General features: G+C 36.7%; 1 protein-coding gene across 1 annotated transcript; it reads right to left on the bottom strand.

The window, feature by feature from the left end:
- Nucleotides 1–7248: 7248 nt before the first annotated feature.
- LOC149844652 (U11/U12 small nuclear ribonucleoprotein 65 kDa protein-like) lies at nt 7249–8488 on the bottom strand. Its single transcript, XM_089997292.1, has 5 exons — nt 8421–8488; nt 7949–8333; nt 7705–7872; nt 7487–7573; nt 7249–7297 (listed from the first exon to the last, which is right to left on the bottom strand). Exons 2-5 carry the CDS (start codon nt 8156–8158, stop codon nt 7268–7270), a joined length of 495 nt encoding a protein of 164 aa, XP_089853418.1. The 5' UTR covers nt 8159–8333; nt 8421–8488; the 3' UTR covers nt 7249–7267.
- Between the last annotated feature and the right edge of the window lie 5844 nt (nt 8489–14332).

Genomic DNA, 14332 nt, shown 5'->3' with positions numbered 1-14332 from the left:
GGATCCGAGTATGGTTTATATCTTAAGGTGAGTTCGATTAGACCCAGGTCCGAACCCAGTACCATCATCTCAAATCAAGTCTGGGTTTGGTTCTACTTAAGTTCCAACAAAACCCAACGCAATGACACCCCTAAGCTATGCCTATGCATGATCTTCAAAGCACAAACTAGGAGGGTAATGGTAGAGACCAACCCTCCCACACAATGATGGTGAAAGTGCTAGCTCTAACGTTGGATCTAGAAAATCTGTGAGGTCTTGGGGTTCCATCCAGCAGGCATGGTACTAAAACGGATACTAGGAAACGGCACAGAACAATGACCATGGATCCGGCCCACTCTAAGAGTAGACACATGTACCCTTCTTGAAAGTAACTAACAGTATCTCCATTACTGGTTTTACGTCAACAATACTCATTTATAATTGATAATTGCATTATTGTCTAACTGGTTATTTAGTCTCCTGTTGATCTAGTGGTACGAACAGAATGCACACTGCGACTAAACCTTCAATATTAGGAATGCAAATGGATCGGATTCAGATCAGATAAATACATGAAAGAGTCGGATTCAGATCAGATAAATACACGAGAGAGTCAGGTCCGGATCGGGGTCGGAACAACCAAAAATCATAAAACCCTCATCCTGGATCTGACCGATTTGCATCCTTAACCAATATAACAAGACTTTTTTTTTGAAAGGCAAGCTGGGGTTAGGCAGACCCCTATCAGTTATACAACGATACCATTGGGATTTGAACTTGCAACATCCCAACACAAGGTGACGTGCACTAACTGCTCCTACCAGACAAGCGGATCCCCCGTTGGTTCAATATAACAAAGCTTACTTGCCGGAAAAAGCTTACGTATTTCTATTTTACACGTTATGTCCTCTCATTTCAATCTAGCGCGTTTCATGTGAATGGGTAACGGTGGCAGCATTAGCGACTTTGATGAAGTGGACACGCGTCCGCTTCTGGGCGGCAGATCGGTCCAATTACAAAATTCAGCACGTCAAAATATTCCAAGCTGAGTACCACCCAAGTGCTGGGTGAATCGGCTCATGCCAGTTCTTGTTTGGCAGATGAAGATGTACACATGATAGGTGCTGATCCCACGAGCCACAAGGTGCACACATTTGAGCACCTGCTCTACTCCAGGCGATCATAATTGATTCTAAGAGACATTATGCCTGTGATCTCCCTCATTTCACACCTTGATATGCCCCCACCAAACATATATCGAAAAGGCCATATGGCACACTTATTAAGATATTATTTGGTGCATGTGGATGATATCATTCCTTTAATAATAATGTTACGTAAAAGGGAGGGGGACCAAAAATCAAAACCTAACCCCATCATACAATCCTCAATGCAGAGGACAAAGATCTCACTTAATTTTTTTTTTTAATGGGATGGAGAATTAGCAATATGATCATCCCTACCCACATTACAAAACCATGTTTTATAATATTTTAATTCATTACCTTCACAGTTTTATGGTTGGCTCGTGGGCCTCAAGTACTTGGTCTTCCTTCAATTGGAGTCCCTAGCTACACTTTTCTTCGCAGCATTTTTATAGTCTGTCTATGCTCTGACATGGTTCATAGAATTCAACGTGGGGCGTCTTGTAATGCTTTCTTAAGGGAGGAAGTGGGGTGTCAGATTCATACCATGGAATTTAGTTGGGAATTGGACGTCCTACGGGGATGCAGGTGAGAAGTCAAGACCTCGAGATTAACAAAGCACGTAAATACCAAAGAGAGGAATAAGAAAGTTTATTTTTAACAAGGGGATTAGAGGGAATTTTTTTTTTGGTATGTCTGTCTCTGTCCACACTACACGCCAATTTTCTCATGAAAAAATTGACAGTGAATGGCTGTCTCAGATTTCTGTGATTTTCATCACTCTAAAATAATGGATTTCTTGCAGTTGGAAGCCACGCACCTTCTCCAAGGACGTGTGCTGTGGGCTCTCTCTCTCTCTCTCTCTCGTCATCAATTATCAATTATAGGGATAGACCTGGAAAAAACTAAGATTGGTCCGAACTTGTCCCGTTTAGACCAAGGATGAGAGATGGACATCAAACGAGGAATGCACGGGATGAGGTTGAAAATTAAAACCCGTATGGGGATGAAGGCGGCAAGGATGAGAGATGAAGGACATCAAACGAGGAATGCATGAAGTTGAAAATTAAAACCCGTATGGGGATGAAGGCAGGGATGAACTTACTTTTGCCCTAGCTCCGTTCCCGATCTTCGTTAATAAAATTATTAATATATCTTTATATATTATAAATTCTTTATATATATATATATATATATATATTCTTAACACTAAACCCTTTCTCTCTTTAATTTTTTTAATCTTCTTAAAATATGAATAAAGTTAGTTTAAGACGGAGATGGGAACCGGAACAAAGATGGGGATGTGGAGAGCTATTTTGAAATGGGGATAGAAGGCAAAATTTTGAGACGTCCCCCACCCCTGCCCCCATCCTATACCATGTAGGGATGGCAGTGGACCGGGGGCATGAAACGGGGATGGAGGCGGGGATGATGGTTAAAATCTATCCCTGTGTAGGGATGGAGGCGAGGATGGACTTACGCTTTTCCCCGCCCCACCCCGCCCCATCTCCATCCCAATCCCCGCCTAGCCCCTCCGCACCCGGTCCCATCCCCAATCATTTAAGGGATGACTATAGACTAAGGGGAAATGGGCCCCCACCCCGCCTCACCCCCGTTTGGACCGGGGAAGGAGGACATGAAATGGGGATGGAGGCGGGGATGAAGGTTCGGATTTTGAAATAGGGCAGGGGGTGGAGACCTTGTCCCCAGCCCCCGGTCCACTGCCATCCCTACTACCATGCATAGTCAACTAGATGTTTGAGTGCAATGTTATCAATATCGGTTTTCTGAGCTGAATCTCATTTAGAGCATGGATTCAGACTCAAACGTACCGAACTGAACTAGTCATTTTTATTTTTTATTGTAAAAACATTAAAAATTATAAATTATAATATTAAAATACTTAAAAAATATTAAAAACAGCTGAAGGCTGATTCGATCTTGGGCCAATTCAATACAGTATGGACAGCGATCCTTAGAATGTCTATTGCAATTTTCATAAAATGTTTCTTCTGTACATTTTTTAAATCTTCAGATTACTAATAAATTTTTATTTTTAAAATTTTAATTCTATTTTTTTCCTTTCTTTTTCTTAGAATTTTACATTTAGATGTTATCCAACTGTAAGTTTTTGGGTGGTATTAGGATTACTTAGTAGTTGGTTTGAGGTTGGAATGGGATAACGGCTGCAAAAGCGAATGCATATAAAAATCTAAAGCCATGGTGGTGGATCTTGTGGTTACGAAATTAATTGTTTTTTGTTTTCAGGTATTGGTTTTGGAAGAGAGAGAGAGAGCCATACTTTTAGAGATACCGATAAGGATGGATGCCCGCAAGTACTCATCTCGATTTAGATTTCTGCGATTTTCTAAAGAGGGCATTTTTCTATGCAGCAACGCTGCATTTCTGACAGCCACCCATCTTCACATTTTTCGAGATTGAGACCACACCCATCTCGAGAAATGTCATGATGGGTGGTTGTGTGGGGCCATACATGATGGAGCGCTTTATTTTATGTGAACATTTTTCTAAAATGGTTGGTTCCTACTTAAGGCAACTGCTCAATCGAGATGATTTTAGGGAAAAGGCCGAGAGGCTTAAAGGAAGGGCATTTTTGTCTTTAAGTACTAAAATTAAATAATAATATAAGCAAAAGACAAAAAAAAAAACAATACCCAACATTACTAAGATGATATTTTGATGGTCATGTTTGGTCTTAAGATCAAGTGTGCACGTTATTACAATGCACAAATGATGGTTGTGCATTGTAACACGTTCTCTCTCTTTCTCTCACACTATGTATATATAACAATGATAGGATGCTCCCTCCGACTCCCGAATTACAGCTTTCAACTGTTAAGATGAATAGTTAAACAGGTGCATGTCTTTCAATTATTATTCAAAAACCCATGTGTTTAACTGGAGGAAAGGTGTCTATTTCCAAAGCCAGAAATAAATGCCTCTCCAAATTATTATTGGTAACTCTCTCTCTCTCTCTCTCTCATAGGGATGAATGATGCTTTGTCATGCATTTCCTTTTTTTTTATTTGGTGGACCATCGTGCATATATCATGGATGAACATGATCAATTATGCTGTCACGCTAGACTTTTTTTGCTGAACCATCTTGCATGCCTATATCATGGATGAGCTGAGTGGAAGATGCTCTATCATGCATGTGTCTTTCTTTCTACTTTTTGGAATGGACCATCGTAGATGCTGTCAACTTGTTCATGCATGTTCATATCATGAAGAATGATCTATCTTGCATGCCATCTGCATGTGTAACATGACATCATCCATTTAGTTAATTCATGATATAATCATATTGGTATGTACACATGATCCATACAATAAAGAAGAAAGAAAGATGCATGCATGATAGAGCATCATCCATTCAACCCATCCATGATAATAGGCAAGCAAGATGGTTGAGCAAAAAAAAAGAGAATTGCATGACAGAGCATAATTGATCCTGTTCATCCATGATATAGACATGATGGTCCAGCAAAAACAAAAAAAAGGGATCCATGACAAAGCATCATTCAGCCCTGCATGGATGAGACTGACAATAACAATAAAGAGGCATTTATTTCTAGCTTTAGAAATGACCACACTTTTACCCTTCCTCTAATTAAACACTTGGGTTTTTAATAATAATTGAAAGACATGCACAGATATAAGGGTTACAGGTGCTCCTGGATAACCCTATATATATATATATAGTCACTAGAATATGAGAACTAAAAATATGAGCATTTCAAATACTGTTTCGGTAAATCTAACCATGTGGATGTACTTGGCATGGTGAATTTGCTAAGAATCAACAATTGGATCGTATATTTTTGATGAAAAAATGTGATTTTTGAATGCTTGAATATTTATGAAGATTATGAACCATTGATTTTAAAGCCTTTAAAAATTCTTGTTTATGCATCAAAATTAGATGATTTAAGATAGGGTTGTTATAAAACCAAGCATAGGTATGTAGATCACATCCATACTCTTAGATTCAAGAGAAAAGAACAAAAAATCCATGAAATCGTGGTTCACACATTAGTTCTCATATTTTCAGTTCTCACTAAAAGAAAATAAGTCATTGCATACGATATTTATCGTCGACAATATATGATTTATGGTGACCAATAATATAAACAATGATAAATATCATCGCCACAGGTGTCGAACCTTTATAGTCGTTTATATTACTATTTTGGACGATGTTTTATATATCATTGTTTTTATAAAAATAAATTCAATGATTTCATTTAGTCAATATAAAACGGTCCACTTTAGAATATCGTCGGTAATAGTAATTATAGGTGACGATAATTATCATCAACTATACTAGTTAAAACCGACGATAAATATTGTCACTTATATTATTTAAACTCGACGATAAATATCGTTGACTATACTAATTAAAATCAACGATAAATATCATCGTTTATATATTAAAGTCGACGATCACTACAAGAAAAATGTTAATTAGCGACGGAAATTTGCGACGGATTTTTTCCGTCGCAAATTAGCGACAGATTAGCTAGAGAAAACTTTCTTAATGAATCCGTCGCTAAGTAGCGACGGATTAGCGATGAAAGTTGTTTCATCGCTAATCCGTCGCTAATTAGCGACGAATTAACGACAACAAGTATTTCGTCGCTAATTCTCAATACAAGAAAAACATTTTAGCGAGGGATTTAGCGAGGGAAAATTTCCGTCGCTAATCCGTCGCTAATTAGCGACGGATTAGCGACGGAAATTTTCCGTCGCTAATCCGTCGCTAATTTTCGATTTAAACCAAGCGCGAAATTTTCCCTCTCTCCCTGTTTGAAATTTAAATCGACCGCGCTCGATTTAAATCGACCGCGCTCGATTTAAACCGAGCGACGTCGGAGAGCTTATTGGAGAGCATGTACATGAGAGTGGAGGACGGTGACGCCGGAGGACAGTCGGCGAACGCTGGAGGACGTCGGCGCTGGTTGACGGAGGACGACAATGCCGATTCACGGAGGACGGCGACGCCGGAGGACGGTCGGCAATCGCTGGATGATGTCGGCGCCGGTTCACGGAGGACAACAACGTCGATTCACGGAGGACGGTCGGCGATCGCTGGAGGACGTTGGCGCCGGTTCATGGAGGACGATGACGCCGGTCCACAGAGGATGACGGCGACGCCGGTTCACGGAAGATGACGGTGCCAGTTCATGGAGGACGGCGACGCCGGAGAGCACCGGTTCATGGAGGACGGCGACGCCGGTTCGCGATGAGGCAGAGCGATCGTTATGTGCATGCAATGCCTGTCGGGTGCGGTATAAGTCCGGCTTAGTGCTGCCGGAATACCGCCCGACAAGGATCAATTTTTTTTTATTTTTTTTTAAAAATTTAGCGACAGATTAGCGACGGATAATGTCCGTCGCTAATCTGTCGCAAATTAGCGACGGAATTAACGACAGATAATTTTTTTCGCTAATTAGCGAGCAAAAAATCGCGATGGCCTCTATCCATCGCTAATCCGTCGCTAAGCCGTCGCTAAACAGTTTAGCGACGGCTTAGTGACGGATTAGCGATGGATAGAGGCCGTCGCTAATCCACGGTTTTCTTGTAGTGGATAATTATCATCATAGAGATATTGAAAAATCATATATGATCAAATAGTCGATGATACATATCGTCAGTTATAGTAATTAAATTCAATGATAAATATTGCCAGTTATAGTAATTAAATTCGACAATAAATATCATTAACTATATTTAATATCAATGACAATATTTATCATCGGTTATATATTAAAAACCAACGATATATATCTTTGCCATTGACTTTGAAATAGCCTATGATAAATTTTGTCGGCAAAATTTATCATAGGCAAAAGTCCCTATTTAAAAAAATATATAGTTTACAATCAAAAGATTTCTATGAGAAACAAAAATGTAAAAATAACCATAAGTAGCAAATGATAGAGAAAGTGCTCTCTCTTTCTCATATATATATATATATATATATATATATATATATATATATATATATATATATATATATAGATATTGCTAGTATTCCAAGAAAAACGATACAGGTAACTGAAGTTCATTTCAAACATGTGACTGCAACCTAATAAGCATCATATGAATGAGTAATATTACTCACCTCTTCTCGTGAAAGTCTTGCATCCACTACAAGTTAAGAGAAATATTAAAAATTAATAAAAAATTATCACACCAGCTTCCAAGGATTCTTTTAAAAAAAATCATAATAAAGAAAATGTACTTATTTTTACTAGTTTCTTCACTTACAAGAATCTGAAACTTCTCTATATGAAAAACCTTTTGCAGTTGCAAAACTTAAAAAAAAGTTCAGCTTACCAAATATGTAGTAGAAGTCATCAGAACCACATCTATTGCTAAGTTTTTTATGTACAGCACAGGAGAAGGATCACCGGCAGTATAATTCTGCATGAGTTAAAAAATATTATTTTTGAGAAGACTTCTTGCATGCATCCTTCACATGCACATAACATCATACATTTGTGTGTGTGTGTGATCGATCGATCGATCGATCGATCGAGAGAGAGAGAGAGAACCTTGAACATTGGAAACGATAAGATCTCCTCTGGAGGCAACTTTCCAGTCTCAAGAAGACTTGGATAAGGCTTAGCTTCCAGTTCCTCTTTATCTTCATCTATAGCTTTCTCCAAACTATCATTGGATTTTAAATTTTCATTTTTCACAAGCTTTGGAGCAAATTTTATCTGGAAACAATTAAATAATAAGCTCTTCAACTTGCTATTACAATGAAAAGGATAAAAATGTGATAAGAAAACCCACCTGAAGAACAAGATTTTTCTTTTCTATGATTGGAAGCTCTTTTGGAACCAATGCAACAGGTTTAACACCAGCAGCCTCATGTGACACTTCCTTATCAACAGCAGGACCAACAATAGAATCCTGTTTAGCCTTTTTCCTACTCCGAGACTTTCCAGGTAATGAAGCAGTGGAGTCCAGCCCCGTAAAGCTTTGAAATGCTAATTCTTTCATTGCAGAAGTGAGCTTTATATGGGATCCTCGATGCTACATAATCCCATATGTTTCTAAATCTAGCAGGAGTTGACCACCTTTAACATTTGGACCCATCTTCATGGCTCCAATCATCAAATCTGTTCGAAATTTAAATATAATCTAGAATTTGCCGTTTCAGCCTCTTTGAGGCATTCTAACAAACAGTTTATGTGCAGAGTGAATTATTTCTTCAAATAATCAGACACCACAAGAAGAGTACGAAGAACAAGGAGGACCCTACCTCAGGGCAATGCTTCATCCGTGTCCCCATCCTCTTATCATTAAAGCTGTAAACTAGCCAGATCGATCTTCTCTCTGCATAACAGATGATCAATTATTTGAAAGAGGGAGAGAAGAAGAAATAAAAGTGAGAGGACAGCATGAGAGAGAGAGAGGACGATTGCCTTCTTTTCCGGCCACCCGCCACCAGCCACGCATTGCCCCTGCTTTTTGTTCTCTCTCCCTCGGATAGGGTTCACGAAAGAAGAGAAATGAATCGGGAGAGGGGATCAGGGGGGTGTTGGTTGGGACCTGTCGGGTTTATTAAACCCATTTTGGAATGCAATTCTTGAGAAATTGCATTCATGAGATAAAAACATGTTAAGGGTATTAACAGTGTATCAAGGTGAGATCGATTTGCATTTCATGTGCTTACATTTTCAAGGATGTGAAGATGTATTGCTCTTCCATTCAAAAGATTCAAGTGGCATGGATCTAAATTTTCTTCTTTCAAGTTCACTTTCTTTCAGTAAGAAGGCGGTATACCCCAATCCATGAGACATCATGACTATCCCAACACACAAAAGCCACATCAAATATGAGTAGCCAATATAGAGATTGGAAATTTAGCCTCCCTCTTAATTACTTATCTAATGCTATAGCAGATAAGTTGCTTTGATTTCTAAGAACATTAGGGAGGCATGAATCTTTACATTTAGCAGGGCATGTGAATTAAAATTACTCTTGGCTTACAGATCACCTTGAATTGAAATTGTTAGATGCGATCCATGTCTAAAAAGCATGCAGAACTGAAAGGGAACTTGGAACATAGAGAACAAAAGATCAAAATTTACACAGCATAGAAATAACTAAATCACCAATTAACCCTATCTACATATTTACACACCAGTATACCACAGAAAGACAACTGCCAACTAGTTGTAAAACAAGTATGACAAAATTTCAACCTTCTCGGCAATGGTATTTTGTAATGCATATATGAAATTTATTTTCCGACCCTATATACTTATCCTCCATATTCATTAATCACGGTCCTTAATTATCCTGCAATAAACACACAAACCAAAATGGATATAAGACAGTCTTGGACTTGGTTATTAGGGTTTGGATGGATGTTCGATATATTTAGATATGGATAGAGTTTGCAAAAGGTTACTATGGATTGGGTTAAGTGGGTCTAGGGTTGGGTCTTTAGGTCCTAAGATGGGTTCAAGCGGGTCCATTAAAAGTGACTTGGAATTGATTATTGGATCATCAAAATTGGATCAAATGTAATTTTTTATGCATGCATGTTTACAAAATTTTTGAGCGGTTGATTTTTAAGCCTTAAATGATTTTTCTGATATATAATAATCGGATTATCCAAAAGTATATTTCTATAAAACCATGCATCTAGATAGCATCAATACAACAAAATTTTAGGAAAAAAATAAAAAAACCTATAAAAATATCGCTGCATACCAGTTTTGGTTTACATATTTTAGTTATCCTGGATGAAGGAAATCTATAACATGTAAACTAAAAAAATATGTAAACGGGCATGATCCAAGATTTTCATAGGGTTTTTTTGCAAATCTAACACTGCAAATGCATTCAGTGTGGTCTATTTGGTTGGAATTGACTATTGGATTATCGTAATAGGATCAAAATGTGATTTTTTTATGCTTGCATGTTTACAAAAATTCTTACTGATTGATTTTCAAGTCTTAAAAGATTCTTTTTATACATCGTAATCAGATGATCCAAGAGTCAGTTTCTATAAAACCATGTATCTAAATCGCATATGTACGGTGAAATTTTAGAAAAAAAAACTATGAAAATCTCATTAAATACCAGTTTACATATTTGACTGATTTATATATTTTAGTTACCTTGAATCAAGTAAAACAGTAACATGTAAACAAACAAAACATGTAAACTAGTATGAACTAAGATTTTTCATAGGTTTTTTCACAAATCTAACCATGCAGATGCAAACATTGTTTATTTGCTTAGAATCAATTATTGAATCATCATAATTGGATCAAGAAATGTGATTTTTATACTTGCATGTTTACAAAAATTTTAAGCATTGATTTTCAAGCCTTAAAAGATCCTTCTTATACATCGTAATCAGATGATCCTAGAGTCTATTTCTATAAAGTCATGCATCTATAAAAATCTTGGTGAATAACAGTTTACATATTTGACTAGTTCGCATATTTTAGTTACCCTTGATCAAGAAAAAATGTAACATGTAAACTAATAAAATATGCAAACTGGTATGAACCGACATTTTCATATTTTTTTGCAAATCTAACCTTGAAGATGCATTCAGGGTGATCCATTTGCTTGAAATCGACTAATAGATCATCACAATCGGATCAAGAAATATGATTTTTTATGCTTGCATGTTTATGAAAATTTTAAGCCATTGATTTTTAAGCCTTAAAAGATCCTTCTTATGCATCATAATCGGATGATTCAAGAGTTTATTTCTATAAAACATGCATCTAGATCGCATCCATACAATAAAATTTTAGAAAAAAATATAAAAAAAAACCTATAAAAATCTCAGTGCATACCAACATATTGATGACAACAATTATAGATTCAAATAATCGATATAATAATGATGATAATTACCGTCATTAATATATTACAAATAATCATCATATTGATGAGGATAATTCTTGTCATCAATATGCCGATCATTTATAATATATTGACAACATATTGACGATGATAATTATCATTATCAATAGATTACAAATACTCAGCATATTGATGACGATAATTATCCTGATCAATATGTTAATCATATGTAATCTATTGACATCATATAAATGACGATAGGTATTATTGTCAATATGCCAGTTATTTGTAATCTATTAAGGATGATAATTATCATCGCTAATAAATTCAGATAATTGATATATTAATGATGATAATTATCGTTGTCAATAGATTATAAATAATTGTCATATTCATGAAGATAAATATCTTCATCAATATACTAATTATTTATAATCTATTAACCATAATAATTATCATCGTTGAGATTCAAATAATCAACATAATAACGATGATAATTATTATCGTTATTAGATTATAAATAATCAATATATTAATGAAAATAATTATCATCGTCAAGAGATTACAAATAATCAACATATTGATGATGATAATTATCATCATCAATATGTTGATTATTTATGATCTATTAATGATGGTAAGTATCGTCGAAGAGAAGAATATATACGACGATAATTATGGTTGTCTATACTACGAAAAGCATAAAAGATAATAGGCATCAATTAATTATCATCTTATTTAAAAGGTGACGATAATATCGTCGGCCATATCTAGTCCTGACCATCTTTCACGTGCTCCTATTCATATTATTTATGAGATAGGAGTGACAATATTATATCGTCGACTATAACTATTTTTACTACGATATTGTTTATCGTCGGGATTAATTTATTATTGATGACGATAATTTATTGTGGTCAATTTTAATGGTCAGAATTGATATGTTTTCTTGTAGTGTCTCATATTCTCTCTCTCTCTCTCTCTCTCTATATATATATATATATATATATATATATATATATATATATATATATGAGTCACTAAATATGAGAACTGTAAAGTGACAACATATTGAATAGTAAGAATGCTAGCAATACAAAATCCTCCTTTGTCAATCAAATCCTGGGGAGGAGAGATTGCAAGTTTGCAAACTCAAAGTAATGATCACTTAGAACCAAGATCCTTGGAGGTCCCTAATGAGGGTTAAGATTTTTGGGGAATGAGGATTTGGTAGATCATTAAAATGAAGTTGTCCTCGCGGAGTTGTGTGGCAATGCCATCGAAAGGTCTCCCATACCTACGATGCATTTAAGAGGTAAAGGAGAGACTGGTGTGTGTGTGTGTGTGAAAACTTGTATAAGTGGATGACCAATCGTCGGACACGCATCGATCGAACGCACGTCCAACGTCAATTGCCATGAATTAGCTAATGTTATGGGCAGAAAGATGCCCTTTAGTGATCAGCGGTGGGGGCGATATATATATATATATATATATATATATATATATATATATATATATATATATATATATATATATATAGATAGAGAGAGAGAGAGAGAGAGAGAGAGAGAGAGAGAGAGAGAGTCCTCACTAATCATCCTCCCCACAAAATGCTGAACTCAATGAGGAGGGCAAATAATCCCCCAACATTTTATTTTTTTCGAAGAATAATACCCAACATTAGTGGGGTTACGTGCTGCCATAGCGCAGCTTCTGCATGATCAGGACGATCTGACCATGGAATTTTACGAATACGGCAAGAAAAGATACACCTGCCATGTGTTTGTTGAAATGCCCTGTAAGCATAAGAAAGGCAGCCACCGAATAAAGCCTACTCCAATTCATGCTTTGATGACCCCAGAACTTGTCAAAATGGTTCCTTGCATTAAGCTTGAACCCTTTGGAGCTCCCAATAAGGATGGTGGTAGTGATCTTTGATTCTAGTGGAGGTGGTTTCCATGGGTAGGACTTTGAAGCAATGGTTGCACCGACACAGTATGGACAAGGCAGAATCATCTAGGAGTAGATTAGAAATAGAGCAAGGTCTGATTTGTGGGGATAAGAGATTCAACCCTAAAGCAGTATTGCGTTGCTTGATGCCCGAACTCATGTGCTCACTCTCATCCAGAACCATCTCTGTCACTAATTTAACAAGTGCAACCAAATGCTTAAACTAGTAATTTGCAGGCCCTTCGATGCCCAGAGTTTTACTCAACCTGATGCATCAAGGAAGGGTTAAAATATTCACACTAAATTGGTTTTGAACCAAAGCAAAAAAATCTTTATTAACACCAAAAGTTTCAAACTTATGCAGCTTAAGGTAAACCTATGTACATCAGGGAAAGTCATCCGATATGGTCAAGAAATATTGGGCTCCTACCATAGAGATGGTTTGGTATGCACCCCATATATCACAATGAATCAATTCAAACGCCTTCTTGGTTGTGGAAGTGGTGCTGTGATGGAATGGTAGCTTAGTTTGCTTGGCTTTGTAAAATACAGTTCATGCACTTTATTTTAATTAACAAGAATTTCAAGTCTCAAACTAGACAAATGTTAAAGTCTAAGATGTCAAATGGGTGAAAATGAAGATAAATAAGTACTAAGAACACGGTTACCACCAATCACAAGAACATAGAGGTTTTCCTGTAGCCTACCCGCTCCAATCTTGTTTTTCGAGCGTGAGACCTGAAATAAGCACTAATCATCCTTGAATATGACTTCACATTGTAAATCATGAATTAGCTTGTTAATGAAAATAAGATTAAACTTAAATCGAGGGAGATGCAAGAAGTTTTTCAAGGTGATTTCTGGAGAAATCGTGATGCTTTCAATGTGCATCACGGGAATGGAAAACCGTTTGGTAAGCCAACAAGAGGAAAAAGAAACCTTTATGAAAAAACAAAAACTATCCAAAGAATTTGTAATGTGATCCATGGCACTTGAATCAACAATCCAGGATTGAGACATAGATAAGCAAACTGATGAATTAGAAAGGTTACCTACGAGATTGGCCATAGGTGATGGAGTCCGGTTAACTATATTGACAAGAACCATGATCTTGTCATATTGTTCTTGGTTAAGTTGGAGAACAACAAGACATGAATTCAGTTTCTTTGGATTTGATGTCGCAATGGAAGCATTGACGTTGACTTTGCTATTGAGGTGAACACTGGGAGAGTTTCTTTTACGGTTGGAAAAACTATAAAATAGGAACACTTGGCTTTAACGTGACCCATTTTACCGCAATGGTCACATTTAGGCAGAGCACGACCCTGTGGAGTTTTTGAATAATCAAGCTTCATAACGTGCCGGATCTTCTCTAAGCAGGTGTGG

Source organism: Nuphar pumila, chromosome 2 (genome assembly GCF_984573655.1).
Source record: "Nuphar pumila chromosome 2, dmNupPumi1.hap1.1, whole genome shotgun sequence".
Lineage (NCBI taxonomy): Eukaryota > Viridiplantae > Streptophyta > Magnoliopsida > Nymphaeales > Nymphaeaceae > Nuphar > Nuphar pumila.
This window is presented reverse-complemented; position numbering and strand designations above follow the sequence as displayed.

Excerpts from the sequence above, each read along its gene's own strand:
- LOC149844652 (XM_089997292.1), bottom strand. The coding sequence starts at position 8,158 with ATGAAAGAATTAGCATTTCAAAGCTTTACGGGGCTGGACTCCACTGCT. Across the intron at positions 7,873-7,948 it reads AGAAAAATCTTGTTCTTCAG|ATAAAATTTGCTCCAAAGCT; the intron begins GTGGGTTTTCTT and ends AATTGTTTCCAG. Across the intron at positions 7,574-7,704 it reads TATCGTTTCCAATGTTCAAG|AATTATACTGCCGGTGATCC; the intron begins GTTCTCTCTCTC and ends TAACTCATGCAG.